Source organism: Leguminivora glycinivorella, chromosome 10 (genome assembly GCF_023078275.1).
Source record: "Leguminivora glycinivorella isolate SPB_JAAS2020 chromosome 10, LegGlyc_1.1, whole genome shotgun sequence".
Classification (NCBI taxonomy): domain Eukaryota; kingdom Metazoa; phylum Arthropoda; class Insecta; order Lepidoptera; family Tortricidae; genus Leguminivora; species Leguminivora glycinivorella.
Genome location: NC_062980.1, coordinates 3,028,702 through 3,055,196, shown reverse-complemented (window position 1 = coordinate 3,055,196; position 26,495 = coordinate 3,028,702). Strand labels below are relative to the sequence as shown.

General features: G+C 37.0%; 1 protein-coding gene across 1 annotated transcript in view; it reads left to right on the top strand.

Moving 5' to 3' along the window:
* Positions 1 to 7,534: 7,534 nt before the first annotated feature.
* LOC125230699 (mucin-5AC) overlaps positions 7,535 to 26,495 on the top strand; it is a 209,465-nt gene continuing 190,504 nt past the window's right edge. The window contains exon 1 of the mRNA XM_048135955.1: positions 7,535 to 7,784. Coding sequence (XP_047991912.1) covers positions 7,740 to 7,784 — 45 coding nt within the window. The 5' untranslated portion in view covers positions 7,535 to 7,739. The remainder of the gene's footprint in view (positions 7,785 to 26,495) is intronic.

Here is a 26,495-nt window from a genome sequence, read left to right as displayed (position 1 = left end):
AGAGTAGATCACAAAATCCTATTAGAAAAAATATATTTCAACGGAATACGAGGTAATTTGTGGAGATGGTTTAGATCCTACATTACTAACCGTACACAAAAAGTGGCAGTCAACGGATATGAGTCGAGATGTGTCAATGTAACCTCTGGAGTTCCACAAGGCTCTATATTAGGACCCTTGTTATTCATTTTATTTATTAACGACATAGACAGCTGCTTTAAATTTTGCAATTTTTTACTTTACGCTGATGATCTTAAAATTTACCACACTGTCGAAAACGAAGAAGACCGCTTAAAATTTCAAAGTGATTTAAACCGTCTCAGTGATTACTGTCATATAAATAAACTTTCTTTTAGCTTACCTAAATGCAAACTAATTACTTTTACCAAGAAACTTAACCCATTTCCCACTTCCTATACCCTTAGCGGATCGACTCTCGAAAATGTTTCGGTAATAAAAGATCTTGGTATCCACCTGGACTCAAAGCTTCATCTAGATTTTCATATCAACTATATCATTGGTAAAGCATTCAAAATGTACGGATTTATCATGCGTCTTGGAATGGATTTTAAGCAACCATCAACCTACCTACATTTATATAAGTCTTTGGTTAGGTCTCAACTAGAATATGCTGTGTCGATATGGAACCCTTTCTATGATAAGTACAAAAACTCAATAGAGATTGTTCAAAAGAAATTCTTGCGTGCCATGCATTACCGTTGTTACCGTTCTCGTCTAAGCTACCAGCAGCTTCTCGATACGTACAAATTACTCAACCTACAAAACCGTCGCCTCCTTCTAGACGCAATGGTCCTATATAACCTTTGTCATAGTAAATTCGACTGTCCCAGCCTGAGTGGGGCTCTCAGCTACCGCGTGCCGACGCGGGCACGACAGCGCGCTGCTCGCGTGCACCAACTGTTCGCAGATGCGCGCTGTCGAACCCGCGCCGGGGAGCGTGATCCCCTTTACAGGATGGTCAAATCATATAACTTACATTTCAATGAAATTGACATTTTCATGATGTCAGACAATGTATATAAAAACAACTTAATTAAATTACTCAATAATAAACAAAGTTGAAAGTCACTCCAATAGACCATACTATTATGTACTTACTACCATTCTTACTTGTCCTCAAAATTGTTGATAATGCAGTCGTTTGTTTTGTAATTTCTTATCTACATTTTACGTGTTACGTACCTATATTTGTTAATAAAATTGTGTTAGTGCGTTACTGTATTCACAAACCTTTGTACTATTTCCATTGTTAAGTACCTTTAATTCAATATCATTGTTACCTTGCGCTGTATACTTTAGATTTAAGTTAAATCTAGTAATCGGTGGACAATGTTGTTGGTCTCACACCTTACTATTGTTAACACTGTAATTCTCTATTAGAGCCCTGTGTGTTACTGTTTGTTGTCCCAAATAAATTGAAAAAAAAAAAAAAAAAAAATATATAAAATAAAAAACTATCTGACTGACTGACATATCAACGTAAAGCCACGTACAGACGAAACCGCTGGTCCTAGAGATTTCATATTTGGCACGTTTTCTCCTTATACAGCGTAGAGGAGCACTATAATAGGATTTTTCAAAATTCACCTCCTAAGGGGGTGCATGAAATGAGGGTCCAAAGTATGTACAGGAAAACGAGATTAGATTTGTACGCGGGCGAAGCCGCGGGAAAAGTAAGTTTAATATAATATTAGTCTGGATGTATGTTAAGTAAAACTTTAGATACTTACCTACATCTTTTGTTAGGGGTACAAAAATTACAATTCCAAATAGGTAATCGTTTAGGTACTACCAGGCCGTAGCCTTGTTTGTCACCATTGTGGTATTAAAGACGTCCTAATCATAGAAAATGTGCACAGGTATATGCCTAGCTACCAAACCGGCCAGCCCTTGTTGGCAGGAAGGTTGACCCGCTGACGACAATGAAGTAGAGGTGAACTTAAACGTTATTTATGTACCTCTATAAACTTGTAGGTATACCTACTCAATTGTAGGTATACATAACTAACTAGTTAAGCTAAGCTTTGGCGTCGCTAGGTTTAGGTGTCATTAAAATATCGATACTCCACCGTAGCGAGAGCCTTACAGAAGATATCGATCCGTGACAAGGGTACAGAAGGCTAATGCGAAATTCTCGCCGAGTCAACGACACAGCGTGAACGCACACTTTGTGCAGTGACTCAATGAGAATCATGACCATTGTATAGAATAATACCTTCTTGACCGTCTCCGCCTACCTATCCGAGAAACAGGAGTAGGTAACTAATAGGTACTTATGTAGGAACTTAATCTTGTCGATTCTAGTTTCGGAGTTACGGACAGTTTAGTAAAATATTGCAAAATCTACCGAAAATTAACAAAAAACCGCAACACAAAGTGGGACATTTTTCCCCTAAAACAGTCACATATCACACAACCTTTTTGAATTTCGTTTCTTTGTTCTTGACGTGAATTTGTCACATTAGTGTCACTCGTGTAGAACTCGTGGATCGTGGATCATGGAATTCATGGAGTAAAATGAATTACAGTATACATCTAACGTGTCGATATCGACATAATAACGAGAAATATTATAATAACAAGCGTTCTGTCATACCTCATGGCTGGAAAACCTTAGTGAACTCGTCAAATTAGTGCAGCTGATTGGACAGAAAATTTGGAACGAGAAACATGCAGTTCTTGGTGTCGGAGTCCTCGAAGGCCAAGATGCACTTCGGATCTTCGAGCCACATCATTGGGTAACTCTGAAAACTCATTGAAATGGTTTTTGATTAAAGGTAAATCAATAACAGTATCTCATAACTGCCGCTGTGTGCAGTAGACTTTTAAATACCTACTAACCTAGCATATAATTTCTTTCTTTATTTCTTTATTTATTTATTCCTTAAATTAACATTAACAGCCTAGCTAAACATGTCAATCGTACAGGAGGGTATAAACATGAATAATCCTGGTACACTTATATAAAATAGTGTGGCGGAACATAGAGTACATAATATAGTAGGTACTCACACGTGGATCGAACTTGGAGTAGTTATAGACTCCAAGTGACGGGCGCTGATCGCAAGGAATTGCGGCTCCGTGCTGTGAAACATATCCAGTTTGCTGTCGCTGGCCAGTATGTCATTGAGAAGGGTTAAAGCGTGGTGCAGTGGTGAGTGCGACAGAGCATGGGTGGTACCTACGAACAGTTTAGCCATACTTACCTTTACATTCCAACCGTTTCTTTTAAACATGAATTCAAAAGTGGTGGTCCGGTTGTCAACCCAATCTCACTTCAGTAAAAACCACGTATGCGATTGTCTAGAAAGAGCTAGGGTGCGCCTGCAAGCTACATTCCTATGCTATTCACAAAACATTTTTATACGTCTGTAGTTGGACTCTAATAATTCTAACATAGGTTTTTAAATTTTCATTTTTCATCAGAGATTTTTTTTATGGCTTAGGTAGGTAATTGCCTACACTTGAGACTTGAAATAACTAATATAAGACTATGATACATCATCACTTTTTGCTTCAATAAGTATTTAGCTTTAAGGGCCTTCTAATAGCGTCTCGCCAGCGTAGCGTCGTCGGGCCAACTGTGTGGAAAAAGACGGCCCGTCGACGCGGCGTCAGGCTTTGCCCATACAGTTGGCCCGACGCTACGCTCGCGAGACGCTAGATGTGGGGGGAGCCTAACTATTATTGGCTATGCTTGTAGTGCGTAACTCACATTGGCACTTCATTTGGCCACGTAACCTTTGTATTTTTTAAAACTGATTTGAACTTATTAGACTTCCGTATATTCTGTCGACTTAACACCGATAGGGCTAAATTGTTCTTAGGTAGGTATATGTTGTCACTGTATTTTAATAACAATATCTAACAAATCCTTGGCGCCTTGGCAACGAAGCGCCATCTGGCTGTCTAACGAATAAATACCTACGTAAGAGTGGCTGAGACATGAGTTCCCATAGTCCATAATGTTCATATTTAAACTGGTCGTCTTGTGTCTAGTAGCTTTATGAATCAAATCCCGCAGTTTTTGTCGCGGTCACGCGTCAATCTAGATCACATCGAAGGCTAACCGATATGTATTGGTCGAGAGAAGGGCCACGTGCTCGTATGTTACTCTCAGTAGGCTAACTAAGTACAGGGTGGCTAGCCGAATGGCACAATCGCTCACGAAACGCTCACGAAACGAAGCGCTAGTAGATATCTATCTCTATCGCGCTTGCGTATCGGCGCGACAGAGCCAGCGGCGTATCGCTTTCGTTTGGCGTCGGAGAAATGCCATTCGGCTACGGGGCCTGTAGTTTACTAAGAGCCAGTTGCATCAACCACATTTGACAGACAGATCATCGTCACGCAGCAGACGTCTATGGAACTTTCCATATAATATTGGGTTGGTAAGAAAGTAATGAGCGAATCATAACCAATATTGTAATTTTTATTTAATTTATTATTTTAATCATTTATCAAAAATATAACGGCCTTCGTTATCTACTACTTGTCTCCATCGTTCTGGTAAAGAATGAATAGCATCGGCGAAGAAGTTCTTAGGTTTAGATTCAAAAAACTCAGCTATGTACTGTCGTAGATGGGCTTGATCATCGAACTTTTTTTCATTCAAGGCATTGCTTAGCGATCTGAACGATGCGTAATCCGTAGGTGCCAAGTCTGGAGAGTACGGTGGATGAGGTATCACTTTCCAACCTAGCTCCAATAGCTTTAGCCGAGTCACTTTTGCAATGTGTGGGCGAGCATTGTCGTGTAAGAAAAAAACTTTAGCATGCTGTGGACGATTCTGACAGATTTTTTGGTTTAAATTTTCAAGCTGATTACAGTATACTGATGCGGTAACAGTCATTCCACTTGGTAGGAGTTCCCAGTGAATAATACCATGAATATCCCACCAAACGGACAGCATAACTTTTTTCGGGTGTGGCTCTGTTTTTGGTGCCTCTATTGCTTTTTCGTTTGGAGCTAGCCACTGACGTTTGCGTGTGTGATTTATATATAAGACCCATTTTTCATCTCCAGTGATAAGATGGTCCAACCAGTTGAATGTGCGGCGAAAAGACAGAAGTTGTATGCAGATATCGGCACGGCGGTTTAGTTGATCTCTATCAAGTTCGTGCGGTATCCAAACACTGTATTTGTAGTTTTTTCCCAACTCGTGTAAATGTGTTTCTATGGTGACATGAGAGCAGCCTAACTCGGTAGCAAGAGTACGACTCGTTAGCCTCGGATCTCCTTCAATTAAGGTTTTTAATTTGGCTACATCAATCTTCACCGGTCGACCAGACTTAGGTTGATCTGATAATGAAAAGTCGCCACAAGAAACCGCTGGAACCATCGTTTCGCCGTGGCCTCAGACACAACTTCAGGAGCAACACGCTGACATATATTACGCACTGCTTCGGCGGCTGAATGGCCAGACTGAAATTCATGTAGTAAGCAATGCCTTACATGCACTTTTAATTCGTCCATTTTCTTTCTTATATTAGCTCGGCGACAGCTAGTGAATGACTGACGAGAAACTTTGCGACTCGCCCTTTATATACTTTCGATCATAGAAGATTCTAGAACTCTCTCAAAAATTTTATGTGGAATTCAATCGATCGCTCATTACTTTCTTACCAACCCAATAAAATTTAACGAACGCTTTAACGGTGACAGACGGTTTGGTGCAACCGACCCTAAGACTATAGCGATACGGTACAAAAATCCGTGAACAAAACTGACGATTGTAGCTAAAGTATTGGCATTAATATTTGTTGTTGTCTTCGTATCGATGAGACAACTTCCGTATCGTATCAATGAGACATCTTAAAAGCATTTTTGGAATAGAGCCGATAAACGTAACGAAACATATGTAACTTCAGTCTAAAATTTTATTATCCAAGTATGGCACAAAAGTACTACACTCTACCGATCTTCTTTTTTTTAATTCTTATTATAATGACCATATTGACCATTCATGCTATGGGAATCCCAAGAAATATAAGTAATGTCATCAAGTAATTGAGCTTTAGATGAATTAAATGTGAAATCGTTTCGTTTGGCACGACCTACTTATAAAAAACACATCAGTGGCATTCTGAGCAACACTTACTTAATATTAATGCCATCTCTCTATTTGGACTTATTTTATTTGAAAATTTACTGCCCTTAAAAACACAATAACTTTACTAAAAACTTTAAATCTTAATCTAAAATTAAAGCAATACTTAAAAAATCCTCGCGGCAGGCTGACACGCTGGCAGCATTTCCTTACTGCATCGCTAGGCTGATTTGAGCGAGGGAGCTGCCAGCTCTTCAGTCACCGCTGACCTCTGTCAACTTTTTATTATCAGTTACTTTTGCAATTAGCATATCGAATAAAGCCGCAGGAGAATGTCGCCAACGTGTCCTACGATACCACGACAGCCTTGCCACAGCCTCACGTCTGTCTGCAAAACGTCACTGCTGCATATCTATCTTATTGTGACCTCCCTGTGAAAATATTTAGAAGTGACATGCTCCCATAGTCATGTTTCAATTGCTTAGTTTTTAATTTTAAAATTGGGGGTGCCGGAAATAAATCTCTACTAACCACCTTCGGGTTAAGCAGGTAAAGGGATTTTCATTTGGATCCTAAAAGAAAATGTGTATACATACATAGATAAAGATAATCAAAGCGGCCAAAGCGCACACAAAAATCTGCTCACCCCTTATTGTAAAGGCGACAGGGCGAAATTAAAGTGTCTAATCTGCGCCTGTTTTGCTACCTATATAGCATAGATTAATGTTTAGTCTATGCTATATAGTAAGTATTTAGGTACAATCACCTGACCGACTGTACCCACTTGAGCGTTCACACTTTTCACATTACTTATCCGATCCGATATCGGATGTCGGACCGGTATCCCATACAATACAGGCGACATCTTGGATTTTTCCATTGAAATCCTTTCGACATCCGACATCGGATCGGATAATGTGACAACGGACACTACAGGTTCTGCAAGTTAGTGCGATAAACTAACAATAATTGTTTTTAAATAATGAGTAGGTATTACACATTAGGCGTCATCCATATATTACGTCACAGTGTATGGGGGGGGGGGGGAGGGGGTCATACTAAATGTGACAATCCCTGTTAAAGGGATACAAAAAAGCGTGACATAGGGGGGGGGGGGGGAGGGGTCCAAAAACCTGAAATTTGGTGTGACGTAATATGTGGATGATCCCTTATCATTCCAAGGAATCATTTGGTAAAAACAATAGAAAAACAAAAAGGTGTGAAATATTAAAGCAGGTCGTCTATTGTCGTTACGCGGGTTACGCCATCGGGAAGCGAAGACGCTCCCAAAAATTACAACTAAACATAATTTGGCGGAAATCGAAGCTGATGAGGATTACATCGCCTCGTTACGTAAAACTTTATGCTTAATTACAAGTCGCATACAACGTAAGGTCGTAGAAAGTGAATCGGCTCGTGTGAACCGTCAAAAAAACCACCATCTTGCCAGTCTGTGGCGCGCCGTCCGCGCGAGTCGACGCTCCCGCCAAATTTGAATATCGAACTGACGCGACTTGACTTTTTAATTTTTACTTTTTATTTGGATGCGCGTTTATCGGCCAGTGTTGTTTGTGTCGATTCGTTTTTAGTGTTGTGAATGATGTGATCGAAACATTTGTGCCAGAAATAGAAACGAGAAACTTTATTCAGGATTTGTGAGTTTCACGTTATGGGAAATTTTGACAGGAGTATAACCGGCACGATTTTCAAAATGGTAAGGTTTTTCCTAATTATTGAATATTATAAATTATGAAACTTTGTAAACAAGTTTTACAATTACTACTAATGACCTCAGCGGATTCCTTTTACTTCGTATCGACGTCAAGTAGGTATTTACTGAAGAACTTAAAAAAAAACCTGAAGTGCATTTACACAGCGCACCCGGTAAACATTCCGATTGTGTTGCAATTACATTTTTGCACGAAAGAATTACAATTATGATGTCAGTGACCTACATCAACATATTAATTATTTACATATATTATTACATTTACACTTGGATGCTTTTATTAAACTAATAAATAGTAATTATCATGTCACTGATCAACATCTAATCAGCTTGCATAATTACTAGACACTGGAATACAACAAGCATGTCCGTGAAAAAAGGCACGAAAAAAAAAGCTTCTTTGTGGTGACAAGATTTGGGTCAGTATTTTTTTATTTGCCAAAGTATATAGGCCTAATATTCTTCTTCCTGATTTACCAGAGTATATCCTAATATTGCTTCACGAAATATTCTAAAAAAAGTCTTACCACCACTCAAAAGATGAACTACATTCGTTAAAAAACGATAGTTTCAAACATAGGTGCTTAAAATTAGAATAAATTCGTTATAATTAGTATAAATTAATGACATAATAGTCCCTATTGGCCACATTAATAATTAATATGTTCGTAACGAATTTACGAAGAAAGCAGTTGAGTAACAAACTGGTCGCGACGAAGAACTCGCATTTTCACCAAAATCGATTTGCGAAGATTTCTCCGCCCGTTTATGAATAAAATATTATTTGCATATTTTACTACGATTATGTGTATTATGACCGTTATGCGAAATTATGAATATTAAAAATATTTTTGGCAAAGTATCCTGGTATTCATGGTCAACGAAAATATCAACAAAGAAAAAAAAACACGCAATTTAAAAATTGGTGCAACCTTTGTTTCTCAGTTTTGACATGGATTCGACAATACTCTCACGTTTATTTAAGCTAAGTATCTACCTATGCACTTATTGATAAATATAATCGAATTTATAAGTCAGGCACCTGCATACTCACCTTATTATTAAACTGAAATACCTACATTATATTCTATTATAGATACATGTCCTACACTAAATACATATATGTATACATACATATAGTGACCAATCCCCCAGTAGTTGCGGAAACCGGATACCGGCTTGGTCACTTTTTCTTTAGTGTCTACCTGTGAGACATCTAGGTGTTCAACTGTTCATAAATTACATACATAACCATGTGGATATTAAATATATGAATTAAAACATTTTGAAAATGTCGGGATATGAAAAATTAAAAAAAAAAGGTAAAATACAAAGGTCTTAAACCATAATTAATTGATTTAAACGAAGAAGATTCTCACTCATAGTTTTTAAATCAATCATTCATTTCAGATGAATTTTATTTTATAGATTACCTGAATTCATTAACACTGCCATGAAATTCAAAAGTCCATATCCAGACCAAACGCTACTACTATTATAGTTACCTAATTAGTAACTTTAGTTTGTTATTCAATCAATCAATCAATTATTTATTCGTGATAACTACAAAATACACAAGTAAGAAAACAAAAACAGCAAATAAAAGAAATTAAACATATAAGTTACCAAGAAATGGTCCCGACTCAGCATGAATGCTAACCCGAGGGTCAGCGCTGGTCTTCCGTCGGGACCATTTTGTTGGTCACGAACGCAGCAGAGCTGTACGACGCGGACCTGTGACATAGTTATTGAAGTTATTTAATAGAAAGTAGCTATTTACACAAAAGCACATTCAGAACAAGATGGCTGTAAAAGGTAATAAAATAAAAGTATTTATTCAATTTAGTTAGATACATACAGTAACCCAATGAAAGCCGAACAAGACTTGTTTAGCATAATTAAGTAATAGTTTACTTCGTTAAGTAAACCAGTTAATAAATGTTGCGCAATATGTGTCGAATTATGTATACAATCGAGTTATAATTTTGATTCTAATTATATGAGTAAGTTATATGTTATATGTATTTATTGCGAGTAGTTCAATAAGTTCTTTTCCGGTTACTGAATAAAAAAAACGAGTAGGTACACGAAATTTAGAATGAAAAATGTCTCACATGTATACATTTTTGTAAAAAAATTGTGGCTAAAATTGAAAAATGTAACAAGCACCAAGCACAAGAGTTCATACAAAAATCGAATTTTGTGCCTGTCTACAGATCGAGGTGTCAGTTTGTGTTTCGAATAAGTTTCGATATTTGTGAGCAGTGAGCACCCTAGAAGCTAGCTGCTGCGATATATCCGAATGTTCGAGTATGCAAGTCGCACTTGCTGTTGGTAAGAGGCTCGTCCTTGGCGGCAGCCGGCAGCCCGCCTCTTCGCATACCGATGTGCACTTGTTTTGCTCCCGAGCCTACTGTCCATTGTTTTGTACAAGACTTTTATGGAAATAAGGTGGACTAGACTTTACTGCCCTATAGAAATGGGTAAAAAATGCTCTCTTTGTATACTGAAAACCATCTACATAAATTGGCAGTAAAAAAGAAGAAAAATTTTCAATAGGATATGGACTCTTTCTTAAACTTAAATTACAGCCTTTTCTACTGACAATAGTACATTACTACAGAGGCCGGGACAAAGGGGGTTGCCGGCCGAAGACATATAGACGGATAGGTCTGAGGCGGGCAACCCCATTTCCCGCCGAGGTATGTATAGTGCTTTTCTCAAACATGGTATGAAATAAATAAAGTCTACTGAAAATAGTAACTTTGGATGGCTGTATCTCCTAAACGGTGCATCGTAGCGCAAAAATAATCGAATTTTCGTTCCCCTTTGATACCTCGTATATGCTTATAAAAAAACAAAGTTAAAAAAAAAATAAAAAAAATAAACGAAAAAATTTTTTTTTGTATGAAAACGCACCCAAAATCAAATATTGTCTAGGGCCCGTACCAGTTGCAGTCGGCACGTCTATAAAGCCCCTTATAGTTTTTTTTAATTGGCTAAATACCTGGATGTTATGTCACAATTATCTGTGTTTGGAAATTAAAAAAGAAGACTTTGCCGGCCTTGGCCTGCAAGGTTTGTATGAAATTCCATTATCTATCAATCGTCCTAGCCGCACCTGCAACGTCATACTTCGCTGCCAATTATAAGGCACATAACATCAATATTTCATACCATGTTTGAGAAAAGTATATTTCAGAATGAAGCTAACAAATGAAACTATTTTTAGCGCAATATTCTACGAATTGTCATGCGAAACGATTGTATTCAAAGATAACTAATACCGCGTTAATCATAACATAACATTACAATTGTTACTTTTTAATCTAGCAACGACTTTTACAATTTTTACATGCACAAGTTTCTAAGCTCAGAACAAAGGCATATTTCATTTAAAAGCTAATGGGATTAGACTTGTTTAAAAGTGAAAAAAGTGAGAGTTTCATTATATTCTCTGTTTTTGCCCCGTGCTTAAATGTCCATCAAACAAGACCCATATTTTAATAAAAGTTAGTAATCGCCTACAGCTCATGACATAATGGTCTTTTAATGTTTGATTCAAAAGACTTCAACGCGTGGCTCAAATGAGTCGAGAGTCATTCAAGATTCAATTGGCAATTGTTTGATATGTACAAGTGTAACTGACTAATGATACAACCTGTTTGATAATAGCTTGTTCATATGTTTTCATTATACACATTTAACAGGAAGTGGAGTTATTAGTGTTACCTATTTATTAGCAAACTAATGAAGAATGTAGAGAATTAGTGGTGATAGGAAAATAGTAATGTTACAAATTCACAAATTCTTAGTAATGATTGTTTATTTTACTATGATTTCATAATTTAATACGAGGGATAGGTTTGAATTGCGTCTTTGCATCACTTTGTCGAACGAATGCGAATGATTGGATTGATGATACAATACCAATGAAACAAAAACAAAACACGAAAACGAAAATAATTATTTTTGTGAATAAACCACGAAGTTAATAAAATTGCCATTCGATAGCAAATTTAATAATATTTTTTTTAATGAAGATATAATTTAAATAAAAGCTTATAAAAATGCACATGGCATACAAAAATAAAAGCTATCCGGGCATTTTTTGCTTCGTCGGAAGTATTATTTCAAAACCAATTAAATTTGACACGTGAAATGACACCTATATATGTGTGGTAATAATGTATAGCTCTTCACAAACACTTCATAATACAGTATCTGTGCAGTCTCAGTAATACCAAAGAGGATCGAGTATTATAGAGAGTTACTGTCAAAGTAAAATGTGTAATCACAGTCACAGTGCATAGACTGCCATCTCTCGACACAGGCTTAAAACTTTTGAACCTCAGTTTTGACAATTTGGCCCATATTCTATGAGCTTGATATGTTTTAAAATGTCAAATATTAATATTAGCGCCATCTAGCTGAGCGTACCCCAAAGGTATGGTATGGTACTGAGGTACGTTTTTTTCTTAGACTTTATCTGTCTATACGGAGTTATATTTATGTCTTTGGTAATACGCAAAAAACATCGCAAGCGCACTCGTAATATCGTTTCATAACTGCGCTCGATTCTTTTAGCAATATGCCGTATTGACTTTTTGCTGAACCAATAATAGAAACAGGTTGACTGTTCATGCGGTTTTTATTTGATATGTTTTTATTATTTTTAATTTTAAAGTTTAGGTCTAAGTAAATGTAATGTAACTTTCGTAAGAATCATTTTCTCTGGAATTCTGCAGTAGATATATTAAATTTTATGTGCTCAATTACAAAATTTGTTGCCTCAATTACTATTTAGTATTTTGATTAGCTTTTATTTCTAGTAAAAGAGCAGTGAATTACTTTACTGTTTTAAATTGGATTGGAAAGTAGCATATACCTACCTGATTAACTAACTTTAGGTTTTAATGGTACCTATTACATATTATATCAACATGCTTGTACCTATGTTCCTAGTGCTATATTTTATTTATTTAATCTTATTGTTTGAGGTTTATTAATGAGATTAAAAAAATTACATTATGCAAGCATGTACATCATAACAATACAAATAAAATATACTTACCTACGTACATTCATAAAAATCTCACCTTAGTGCTTTATGTTTTAGACACTCATAATATAGCATAACTTTCAACTGACATTTGACCTTTATTTCCGATGTTTAGATGCAAATTTCTACAACAATGTACGGTACCTACCTATTCATAATGCAAGTATCCTAAATGTTTAACCTGTCTTATTTCACTTAAAATTCTCTCGTTTTGTACCCATTTTTTGTCACTTACGGTTCGAAAGCGATGGAAAGAGGAAGACATGCTACGCCGACCCCAAGTAACCAGAAGGGATAAGGGCAACCGAATGATGGTTTTACCTTTTTCCCGATATTTTTTTTTGTATTACCGATATTCTGAACTGCTTATTAATATTATAATATATGGTCACTGTGGACAACCGTAACAATAATGAGTAATGGCCCGAGGCCCGGAAATAATCCGGTTGATAATGTCAAGGCCGAGAGGACCTTTCGGGCCTGTAATCTTCTCGTCAGTCTTCGTGCCTAAAGACGGTACGATGGTGTTGACTGTGTAATTATCCTCTGAGCTTTTGGTTGACTATGATGAGTTATGTCTCGTCTGAAAAGCGTGTTTTCTGGTGTTAAATTTTTGCTGAAGTCATAAATGCCAGAGGTATGTCTATCTATTTTATAAGTTACTAGCTTTTGCCCGCGGCTTCGCTCGTTAGAAAGAGACAAAAAGTAGCCTATGTCACTCTCCATCCCTTCAACTATCTACACTTAAAAAAATCACGTCAATTCGTCTCTCCGTTTGGCCGTGAAAGATGAACAAACAAACAGACACACACACTTTCCCATTTATAATATTAGTATGGATTTAATAACATTAAAAAGCATAGGTATACTTATTAAATATGGCCTAAAACGAAAACGATTTTATGCTAACGAATTTTGTCTTATGTTTATGAAGAATAAAGGCTAATAATATTACAAAGAATATATTAAACACTGATTTAAGCGGAAACGCTTTTTGCTCCCGAATTTTATTCTTATGAGGAATAGTACTTTCCAAAGTATATCTTGTCATCTAAGTGCCTAAAATGATGTACCCAAAAACTACTGACTAATTCGATTACCTTTGATTTCTTACACCAATCGTGAGCGTCAGGAGTATCTCTCCTAAAATCACTTCTTCGCCATTTTGATCTCGCTTTCCTTTAACAAGCACGATTATTTCCAAATTATCAAAAGTATTCACGTATAAAAAAGGGTTTGCCAACAATTATTGGATCGAGTACGGTTGGCCTCGAGGGCGTGGCAATGTCAACGGGTTGCTCACGGAATGTCACCAGCCAATACAACGCTGACTACATTATGGCTGTGTCGCGATGTGGAGATAGCCATCGTTATTTATCCTCAATGTCAGTGAAGTTGTCCAAATATGATATAGATAAAACAAGAACACCTCATTTGAAGTCATATGTGAAGGTTAGAAGAGCATTTCTAGAATTAAAAACTTGAATAGAGAGCAAAGCGTACTTTGATGTAGCTTGTAAAGTTCAGTGTAGCAACATTTTCTAGAAAGAATAATTTGATTAAAATAGAATAGAGTGTATTTTATACAGTTGTGACCCGATTCGGTCAAATGAAGTTTTTTTTTAATTAAGAGACAACCTAGATCTACATATAAATGACAATCTTAATGCCAAATAGTTATTCTCTTAGTATTCTTTGGGCGTAGATAACTGCATACTTGTATCGTCGTATCCTCTGAAATTTTGCGTTTGTAAAATACAATGGTAAAGAGCTTCGTGGAACACTCCCAAAATTTTTCGATTACTCATTAAACAAGCCAAGAATATTCGGAAGACCACAGCTCATGCTTCGATCAAATCCATACTTAATATTATAAATGGGAAAGTGACACACACCTGTTTGTTTGTCCGTCTTTCACGGCAAAACGGAGCGACGAATTGTCGTGATTTTGTAAGTAGAGATAGTTGGAGGGATGGAGAGTGAAATAGGCTACATTTTGTCACTTTCTAACCCCCCACTTTCCTAAAATGGGGGTAGAAGTTTGTATGGAGCATTCCACGATTTTCAAATTTAACGCGAGCGAAGCCGCGGACAAAAGCTAGTAGATAATAAAATGGTGCCCGATTGATATTCCGAAATAAAATACGCCGATTTTCGGTTCGCCGACAACGATTCGCCGACGACTTTTTTGGCCGAATAACGATTGGAAGATTCTCATGTCGCATAATATTCGTTCGTAAACGGAGTCGGTATGCAGAAATTTGATACGCCGATTTACTTTTCGTCGAATAACCATTTAGTGATTGTAAAAATTGGCCGACAAAAAATTGGTCGAAATACAATAGGTCGAGTGATCATTTGGTCTTTTTTTTGGTGAGTTGGTTGGAACTTGCGTACAAACTGTTCTACGGATTCAAAAATGTAGTTGTTAGATCGTTTATAGAGTAACTCACATTTATCTCAACTACTTATTTATATTAATCATTATAAGTATGTTCTGATTCTAAGGATTAATTTTAGTAAATTATGTAAATATTGTTGTTTTCAACTCACCAAATTTTTACTTTTAAAATTTTTATTTCTCCCATTCGAAAATTAAGAAAAAAGTCTATTAAGTGCGTATTTTTTTTACAACAGCGATAATTCATTCATTCGAAAATATTTTAACAATGTATAAAATGTGAAACGTTATTCGACAAAACGTGGCCTAAACGAAAATATTATTTTGCTAAATGAAAAATGTCCAATAATAATTCGGATAATTTGCACAGAAGCGAACTGAACTGTATGCGAACCAAGATTCTACGTAACGTTATTCGACCAAAAGTGACAGCGACAGTTTGATTATTCGGCTAAATGACATTCGGCGAATCGATGTCGGCGAATCAATAATCGGCTAAAAAATTGTCGGAGAATCATTAGGTAGCCTAATAAAATACAAAATAAAATAGACCATTATAATTGCTCCTTGAACGTAGTTGAAAGAGCACAGAGCTCACGAAGTGGCCTCGTTGTAGTTTCACGAGCATTCCGGCTTGACCTGATGATGTCAGATTTAGGTCCGTTCCAAATTTGAAGTAACCGTACCATACCATATGCTGTAGCATGTAGTAGTAATGGTTGACGCTGTGACGCACATCAATACTTTTACAAATTCTCCCAAGGATAAAGAGCTGTCAGTAAAAAAAGTTTAAGCTTTTATTTAAAATAATAAATTACAATAATTACATTTTTTACAGCTTCTTAGGTTTAATGATTTATCGGATGCCGTTATTCGATTGAGCAAGGGGTATGACAGATTTCTAAACTTTACACTAATACCTACATAGTTTTTTTATAAAATCAGTTCAGAAGCAATGTTACCCAGACACTGGGTAACAATGCTCCTAACTTATTTTTTGACATAGACCACAATTTTAAACATTGGCAGTTGAAATTCGGGGAGGTCTTTTGTATATCTAAATATATAAAAGAAGAAGCTGACTGACTGACTGACTGACTGACTGACTGACATATCAACGCACAGCCGAAACCGCTGGTCCTAGAGATTTCAAATTTGGCACGTATGTTCCTTATATAGTGTAGAGGAGCACTAAGAAAGGATTTTTCAAAATTCACCTCCTAAGGGGGTCAAATGGGGGTTCAAAGTTTGTATGGGGAAACAAGATTAGTTTGACTATTTTATTCGAAACTTCACAGGAAGATTCCTTAAGACATATGACTGAATACGTGTTTCCGGTTTTTTGAAAATTTAACCCCTAAAAGGGTGAAAAGGGGGTGATAAAGTCAAAAAATCAATATGGGTATCGTTTTTATGGTTTATCGGGTCGCTGGTCACGATAAATACAACGTTTTTAAAATCTAACGAGACGGAAGTGAAATACCTTCTCCCCTGTTGTGGTGCAATGGGACTTAAATATCAAAAAAATATATAAAAGAAGATATTGACTGACTGACTGACATATCAACGCACAGCCGAAACCGCTGGTCCTAGAGATGTCAAATTTGGCACGTAAGTTCCTTATATAGTGTAAAGGAGCACTGCACTAAGAAAGGATATTTCAAAATTCTCCTCTTAAAGGGTGAAATGGGGGTTCAAAGTTTGTATGGGGAAACAAGATTAGTTTGACTGTTTTATTCGAAACTCACAGGAAGATTCCTTAAGACATATGACTGAATACGTGTTTCAGGTTTTTTGAAAATTTAACCCCTAAAAGGGTGAAAAGGGGGTGATAAAGTCAAAAAATCAATATGGGTATCGTTTTTATGGTTTATCGGGTCGCTGATCACGATAAATACAACGTTTTTAAAATCTAATGAGACGGAAGTGAAATACCTTCTCCCCTGTTGTGGTGCAATGGGACTTAAATATCAAAAAAATATATAAAAGAAGATATTGACTGACTGACTAACATATCAAAGCACAGCCGAAACCGCTGGTCCTAGATATGTCAAATTTGGCACGTATGTTCCTTATATAGTGTAGAGGAGCACTAAGAAAGGATTTTTCAAAATTCTCCTCTTAAAAGGGTGAAATGGGGGTTCAAAGTTTGTATAGGGAAACAAGATTAGTTTGACTATTTTATTCGAAACTTCACAGGAGGATTCCTAAAGATATATGACTAAATACATGTTTCAGGTTTTTTGAAAATTTGACCCCTAAAGGGGTGCAAAGGGGGTAAAGTCAAAAACAGAATATGGGTATCGTTTTTATGGTTTATTGGGTCGCTGATCACGATAAATACAACGATTTCAAAATTTTATGAGGTGGAAAAGAAATTTTCTCCCCTGTTGTTGTGCAATGGGGTTAACATATCCAAAATAGTCATAAGTATAGGTTTAGTTTTTATCTTTACTTCTGGTTTAAGAGATTTCAAATTGACACGGAAGTTCCTTAGAGGAGCACTAAGAAAGGATTTTTCAAAGTTCACCTTCTAGCATGATAATTTGACAGGGGCAAGGACAGGGATAGGGACAGGGACAGGGACAGGAACTGGGACGGGGACGGGGACGGGGACGGGGACAGGGACGGGAACGGGATAGGGATAGGGATACGAATACGGATACGGAAAGGTATAGGGATAGGGATATGGATAGGGATAGGGACAGGGATAGGGACAGGGATAGGGATAGATAAGGATAGGGATAGAAATAGGGATAGGAATAGGGGACGGGGATGGGGATAGGGATAGGGGAGGGACGGGGACAGGGACGAGACGGGGACGGGGACAAGGATAGAGATAGGAACGGGGATAAGAATAGGGATTGGGGTCGGAATAATCGGTCGGCAATCGATATCTAGGCAGTGTAAAATGCAGGTGGCTCAGTGGGAAGGGATTAGTAAGTAGGCATCGGCGAGTATCCTACATCGGTAATAACTATTACATTCAATGTGCTGTAAGAAGATCGTTGTTTGCTTGCCTTTTATATGTTTACGTTTGCAATAAGTATAAGCAAAATGGAAAAAATTGTAAGCGATAATGCAAGGAAGTGCTTTTTACCCTACCGACCCATAGCGTCGAGATACTGGCTATGTGGGTTGTATGAAGTTTCTCCAGTATAAATATTTATATAGGTAAAATACATACATATTCGTACCTACTATACCTACGCTGTGGTCGCTGTGTAACAATTCTACAGTCATTGAAAGAATTTATTTTAAAACAATAGTAATATGTGTAAGGTACAGTCAGCCAAAAAAGTGGTTTGCCACTTTTCGATCAATAGAGTCGAAAAGAGTCGAATCAATAGAGAGGAAACCACTTTCTTGGCTGACCGTACAGCAAATAGATCAGTTACAATGACCCCCCAGTCGAGAATTGCCCCGCTTTACCTTAATCGAAATAATCGCGGACAGATGTACCTACAAAGAAACTTACGGATCCAAATGAAAATCTTATTTTTTATAAACGTTTCAATAAGAATACTTTTATTACGCGGGCGAAGCCGCGGGTAAAAGCTAGTAATTATATAAATAAATATAGGTACTTCTACACATTACATTTTCTCAAAGACATGAGTTTGGAGCAAATTTTGGTGCAATGTAGCCCCTTTTTACAGTGGACGTAGCGAATCCGTGGTCGTCTGTATCAAGTTCAGTAGGTAAATATGTATAAGTATATAAGTAAGTAGGTAATATAAGAATTTTCACGTATATGCTTATCAGATTATACTTAAGTGGTATGAAAACGACTTATAACGAGTGCCACTCGCTAAGTATAACTAACTAACGTCCCAGCAAAGTGTCACCGGAGATGTAAACAATTCAAAACTAAAAAATAAATATGTGTACAAAGCGCGAGAACTTAAAGTGTTATACAATCTGGCTCAGTCACGCTAATACAGAAGAGCGATAGAGCCATGCAGTTAGCTACGACGATAACGATATTATCGTAAGCGTTTGTGGGCTACGTACCCTGCTTATGCGCCGACGCGCGACGCGTTTCTTATATCTCTAGCAATCGCCAAATTATATGTTTGAACATGCCCACTCAGCGAGTCAGCGCAATGCGATTATTTGAGGCAAATAACGATGATGGTCGCCTTTGATTTTTAGCCCTAGTGCTAATATTTGAGAAAGATTATTCAAATGTTAAAGCCGAAACTTGAGATACAGGCGCCCATACCATACCATATACTTACCATATACTTGAGTTGTAGGCGTCCATAGGTTACGGTGACCGCTTTCCACCAGGCGGACCGTATACTTGTTTGCCACCGACATAGTATTAAAAAAAATACAGGAGTAAAACGATTTTGCACTACTTTAGATTTAAATTTCATTATTCATTGTTCGAACTAAAAATGTAGTAATCTGTGTCTATTCATAGAGATCTCTAAAGCATTAATACTCAATCTTATTTAGACCAAATACTGCTCTTGGAGCGAGTAAATCTAAATCTAGATGTGTATCAAGGAATGCGGCGTCACCCGCTCTCTCCTTGTACGGCGCAAGCGCACAATCAGCGGGAGTCGCAGCCATTTGAACTTTAAAAACCTAACGCTTGAAGTTCTCTTGTCTTTACGTATTTTCCAGACTGCTATGGTCAGTGGCCAGACTGTGTGTGGCAAGACAGACTGACCGTCAGTCTGTAACCAGCTTGAAAACTCCGGTAATAATTATGTAAAATTAAGTATGACGCTATCGTGTTCGACTTGGAAGTTACTTGTTTATCGAAGAGATAAAAAAACAATGGTAGTCAGTTTTAATCTTTAGACCACCAAAGGTAGGTTAAAATAAATAATATTAATATTATTTAAGGCCTACATAATTATAGTTACTGAAATAATATATATTATGTGTTGAGCGGATAGTCTACCGTTTTTCTAGAAGCACATAAAATTTTAGTAAAAAAACTAAATTTACTAAAATGAGTCTTCACATCACGCACTTGCAAGCGGTTTTACTAACGAACATTCTTTTAATAAGTATCTAAATTTTCATTACCGTTGACATGAATATCTACTGATATTATCACACAATAGACATTAGACACTAAAGAAAATTCTGACCGCTTTACCACAGTATAATAAAGAGTATTATCATACAGTATGGCCACTTCCGCTCCCCACTGAAAGTGCCGCCCACCCCCTCTCGGTTACCTGACAGTTACCGCCTGTCAAAAACGCGAACAGTCGACCTGTCATATGTCACTCATACAAGCATAGTACGCGTTCACCTACACGAGCTTAGACTGTGTGCTAGGAACGCGCCTCTTTCATATATTTGATTGCCAGTGTCCGAGGTGTGGCTTTACTAGATGCCCCAGGGTAGTAAGTAAAGCTTACGGCATTATATAAAAACATTATGCGCCGTCAAATACTCTGCTTTCTAACAAACTCGTTTAGTTATTCAAACAGGCTGTGGACATGGTTTTTACTTGCTAATATTTCATAATATGCATACGAAATCACTTGGAATTTACTGAGGTTAAGTATATTATTATTTGATGTAGTGTTTCCGAACCATCTAAATAGGTAGCTAGGTAATCATTTACTTAGTTTTAACCGTTTCGTTTTAGACCTTTATGAAACAAGCAATATCGATAAATAATGTTTAGATTGCAATCGGGCTAGTTACGAGTAGCAGGCTCCTAAATAAATATAGACGATTGCATCTACGAAGATTGACGTTGAAAGTAAATAAGCAGAAGGAAATAATATAAATGGAGCGAGTATAAGTTTGAGATTATAGGCATTGTATACTAAAGTTGTTATTGTTTAAGCGGTATGAATATAATTATATTTTTTTCTGCATTTAAAATTTTATGAAAAAGTTCATGGTTTAGCGACTTCCGAATGTAGTACCTTGGGACGATATCTGATGGCATTAATCCGAAACCCATTGTCATAGTTAGATATAATACTTAATAACACATATCTACTTACATAATTCCTTTAACGAACAACAAGGGACCTATTATATCAATCGTAAACAGAGAAGTAAAATCCTAAGATTACGCCACAAGGTCCTCATTCGTTCCCAGCGGTAGGAAACCTATTGTTGTTGGAAGGCTGGCCCAGGGCCGCTATTCTAATTGTAGTTGCTGGTGATATATCTGAGAGTTGTTCACACAATAGAGCATGTATCGAAACTTGGAACATAATCTTAACTGGACAATAATAAGGTAACATCGTTATGAGTCTGTTTCTGAGTATTGCACGGTCATTGTAGAGGTTCTCCTGCATTATACTCGTGATTTCTGCAGCTGATTTCATTGAATGAGTCATATAGCAGCATTATTAATAATTAATAATGCCTAATTACTATCTACCTGTGTGGTGACGGGTTAAGAATTTCACCACCCCCTTTCTTCCCGTGGGTGTCGTAGAAGGCGACTATGGGATATGGGTTAAATTGTGGCGTAGGCGAGAGGCTGGCAACCTGTCACTGCAATGTCACAGTTCGTTTTCTTTCAACCCCTTATTTGCTAAGAGTGGCACTGAAGCTTTAGTAGTTTCATGTGTTCTGCCTACCCCTTTTTGGGATACAGGCGTGATTGTATGTATGTATGTACTATCTAAAAGTTTTACTTACTATAGCTAAGTTTCCACATGTTTATTATTTGGTCTAAATGTGAAATTATTACTTATTACCACAGAACTTAATTTAGATAGAATAAACAAATTCATATATTTGTATAGGGGCCGAGCGTGTCAAATTTTGTACTGAAGTTGATTCTTGCCTGTAATTTTAAATATGTCTCAGGCTCTTGATTGTTCATAATTTTTGTGTTGTTGCAATTGAATATCACGTAACGAGGCATTTTTTATGTTTTGGTTGACTTCAACTTACAAAAATTGACGCCCGAAAGCTGCAAGCTGCGAGTAAAGACGGACAACTCAGTGGATTTCACTGAGTTCATTTGACACGCTAAGTAGATACGTTTGCTTGATCTATGGTATATATGACATCTGTGCTTATTACCCTTTTTTTAGCTTGTTTAATTCAATTGAAATGTGTTAAAATCACGTAAATTACCTACTGTGCACGAGAATCTTATCCACGGTAAAATTTTAATAACTGTATCTAATTACAGTTTTACATCGTACCAAAAATGGTCACATGCATATTTTTCCAGATTCAAAACGACTATTCACGTCGACTCAAGCTTTTACCCAAGGCACTCGGTTATTTATTTATTCGTATGGCGTAATTGTTCAGTCGTTTATAAAGGTATTCTAAGCTTCTGCCGGCGTATCATGCTTCCAATTTTATCACTTATCCAAGAGGATAAGACATCTGTCACTCTCACACTGACATACTTGCTAAAGCGTGACGGATGCTTTATCCACGTGGATAAGTGATAAAATTGGCAGCATGATACGCCGGCTGGATTCATTGGATTAAGTCATTATGCAGGGTGAACAAGTACGCAGGATTTCCACTGTATTTGCTGATTGGGCAGGGCAGTGCTGAACGATGTGGCACTCGGTTTAAGATACAAAAAGGTCAATTCAAACCATTCATTATGACATCTTGAGGATATCATTCAAACATTGTGCGTTTCTCTCCTGCTTGCCTGTAGCAATATTAGCGTGAGCGAGTCAAAAGCTAAATTATGATATCGTTCTGACGTGAATCTAGATTTGAATTGGCTTGCAAGTCCAACTAATTACCCATTGTGGTTCTCATCTCCGTCTCCGGATATCCTTCTCTAGCCAACATCAAAATTAAACGGTAAATCGTCTATTGTTTTAGTGGAAGGAAGTAACTTCCTGATAAAAACATACGTGTCTATTTTTTGGGGAAAAAATTATAGGTTAGCAATTGTTCGCTTATTTGTTAGTTATTTTTGTTGCATCATGCGAAGGTTGAGATGTAATTGCGAGAAACTTGTTTGATTTGAACAATACGTTTCGTTAATTGTTATTTAATCGAATCCAGTTGTGTGTAAAATTATTAAAATAATGAAGTTGCACTTATCATCGAAGGTTAGCGGAAGATTATTTGTAAGGAGTTCTAAAACTTAGTGTGGTAACTACTGTCTATATAAAAAAGGACCTATTCTTAAGGGCCTATAATTGTATCCAAAATAAAACATGAATTATCTTTGACTCTACTAGCCAAGTAACTATCTTTCAACGAAATTATTTTTTAATGACATTGGCCACATAAGGTGTCGCTAAGTGTTGATTTTAATGTTTATTCCGTAGATAAACGATGTGGTCAGACTGTTTATATCACTCGTAATGATCATGCATAATTACCATCACACGCGGTTCGTTCTAATTTCCATTTAAAGCCAAATAACAGAAACCGCACTAACCAGAGCCAAATCAAAACTACACCAATACAACTCACTACCAACAGTACCAACACTCACACTCAAACCATATTACAAGAGAATAAAGCCCACAAGTGTCCAACCAAGAACTTACAGTCGTCATCTAATATATGCCAACAGGCAAAGTGCTCAAAAATATCGAAACACATTGGTAATAGAGGCACGTTCCGATAATTCTGAGCACTTTGCCCGCTCAGTTATATAAGGTAGCGATAATTTAAGCCCCATCGTGCACATATTTGACTGACTACTTTTCAGCCTTAAAGCAATAAAATTAAGGTTCATAAGTAGTCGGTTTGTGATGTGTGTGAGTATGTGGGGCGCTCGAACACGTTGCGAGACAAGTAATGTTGGTTGTCGTAAGTAATGAGTGGCGCAATAAGCAGTGTACGGGTTTTTTTTACTGGGATTGTTTGTTCTGTGAACTATCATATGGCTACCGGAACTTTTGAGTTTCATTTTAAACAAATAACAAAGTACCTAGACAGACACTATAAAAGTAACTATAACATGTGACAATCAGATACTTTTTATCTTCCAGTACAAATAATTGATTAAAAACTGCAATGTAAACATATCATCCTCGACCTGCAGAATATAACAAATATGTTTTTCAAAAAGAAAATAAGTGATATATGTAGACTGGACTGGCAAATTGGTATCACAGTGGTGGTTCTAAAACTTCAATCAAATTTTTTATTGAATATCTCATCTTCACGTTTTCTCTCTTATTTTTTTCTATTGTAGAAAAGATGATTAAGTACTCACATATTTAAGATGATTGTTCAGATAGGAGTTTAAAATATGCAATCAAAACGGCCAACTTAATTATGTTTATTGTCAAGGTAAACACCAAACAAACAAACGAATCGCTCACAAAAACAAAAGATACAACACAAGAATTAGGTCACGAATCATTGATGATTTCCCTGCATTGAGTCAAGCAAGTAGAGCACGGTAACAGCAGGGCGACCACAAGCCAGCTCCAACCGCGCTCTTACTAGTTGCTACGGAACTATTCGCCCTTATGAGTCTCGTCACAAAACTCACAAACCACTTCGTAGTGAAACCAGTGTGCGTAACCGAATGCCCAACGCTTTACGATTCGCTCACGATTCGTTCACGATTCGCGTTTGGGCATTCGGCTACGCACACAAATCTCTGACAAATAACGTCTGCAGTTGTAGTTTTTTTTTTAATTTATTATTCTGAACAACATGTACACTTTTACAAATTTTATATATCTCGCCAAACTATGACGTTTGATGGTGAGTTAGTTAGTTTGTATTGGTAAAATACTATAAATTTCAAAGCCCTGATACCACATCGGAACTCTAGGTACTTATCAAAACAAGAACCACGTAGTAACAAACTGTTAAATCAGAATCGGCTTCTTGGTTAAGATAGGTGCGCAATTAATGTACTTGTGACATTGTTACGAATATTCGGCAATTATTCGGCCTATTCAGCAACTTTGCCGACATTTTAGTATTTAAAATACGTTTACAAGGTGCTACGTTAATTGTTCCCTCCCTTTGACATAAGGGTTTCTGCCGGCCTAGCCTAAGGGCCGGTTGCATCAAATCGTCTGTCACAGTTAAAGCGTTCGTTAATTTTTTTGCATGGGAAGTTCCATAGACGTCTGCTGCGTGACGGTGACGTGTCTGTCAAATTTTGTTGATGCAACTAGCCCTAAATGACAAATTGTTGACGCTAGACGCCGCGCAGCGCAGTCTGATAACGATATTGTCGTAAGCATTTTAGCTACGAACAGTCAGCCAAAAAAGTGGTTTACCACTTTTCGATCTTATGTGTCACATAGAATCGAAAAGTGATAAACCACTTTCTTGGCTGACCGTACCTACACTGCTAATCATCTCCTCGATCATCATAGATCCTTGATGATAATAATATTTATCACAGTTGAAATATCCGAGAATATTGTAAGTATATTACGAGTATACAGCGCGTAAACCTAATAAGGGCGATAAATGAAACCAGGCATATAATTCAATATTGTTATCATTAATTAAGAGGTGTTTTTGAGTTACTCTTAATTTTCACCCCATAATGAATTTTTGAAAAAATTACCAGCAGCAATGTACTGTAAACGTTGTTGCGATGACAATCAAGGACAATTGTCAACGAGCGTTAAACGCGAGTGTGTTTGCATTACGTTGCGGGCCGAATTAATTTGTATGAATAAAAAAAATATTTCAATTTTAAGTAAAAGTTATCTAATTCCATTTTTTATGTGCTATACTCACCACCGTTAAGAGGTTCGCCCCTATTAGGTTTACATCCTGTATAGATGGCCATGCAGTGTCCCAGAGCCTCAAGTCCGAATCCCGTTCAAAGAGTTACGGGCGTCTCAAGTTAGCTCAGAAACAACTACGTAGGTACAAGCTCTCATAAATATGGCCGGTCTAAAGCGAAGTTAATGTGAGAAGATTGCAAGCTATCCGCTGCATTGCAGTTGCAAAACGTGACAGACTGCGGGTAGCTGCCCTGTAATCGAACATTGTTCTATTGTACCGGGAGTAATATTCGTGTGGCTAGTAGTTTAGCTACTTGCAATCATATTGGTAACTATATAAACGCAGATGATGTGTTTTTTCATAGTAAACTTGGTAGGAACGTCATATTGGTAAAGAGCAGTAATGTGAACGATGTAATCTCATTCATTGAGTGAATTCATGTAAATGTAGGCCTACTTAAAAGCTCTAGGTTTTTTTATAAAGGAGAAAAAGAGTTGACAAGAGCATAATACTGTATCAATATTTGTGGAACTAAATAATTTTGGGTTGCAAGTTGCAACTGTTCCAAGGTTGTTTTAATTTTGAGACA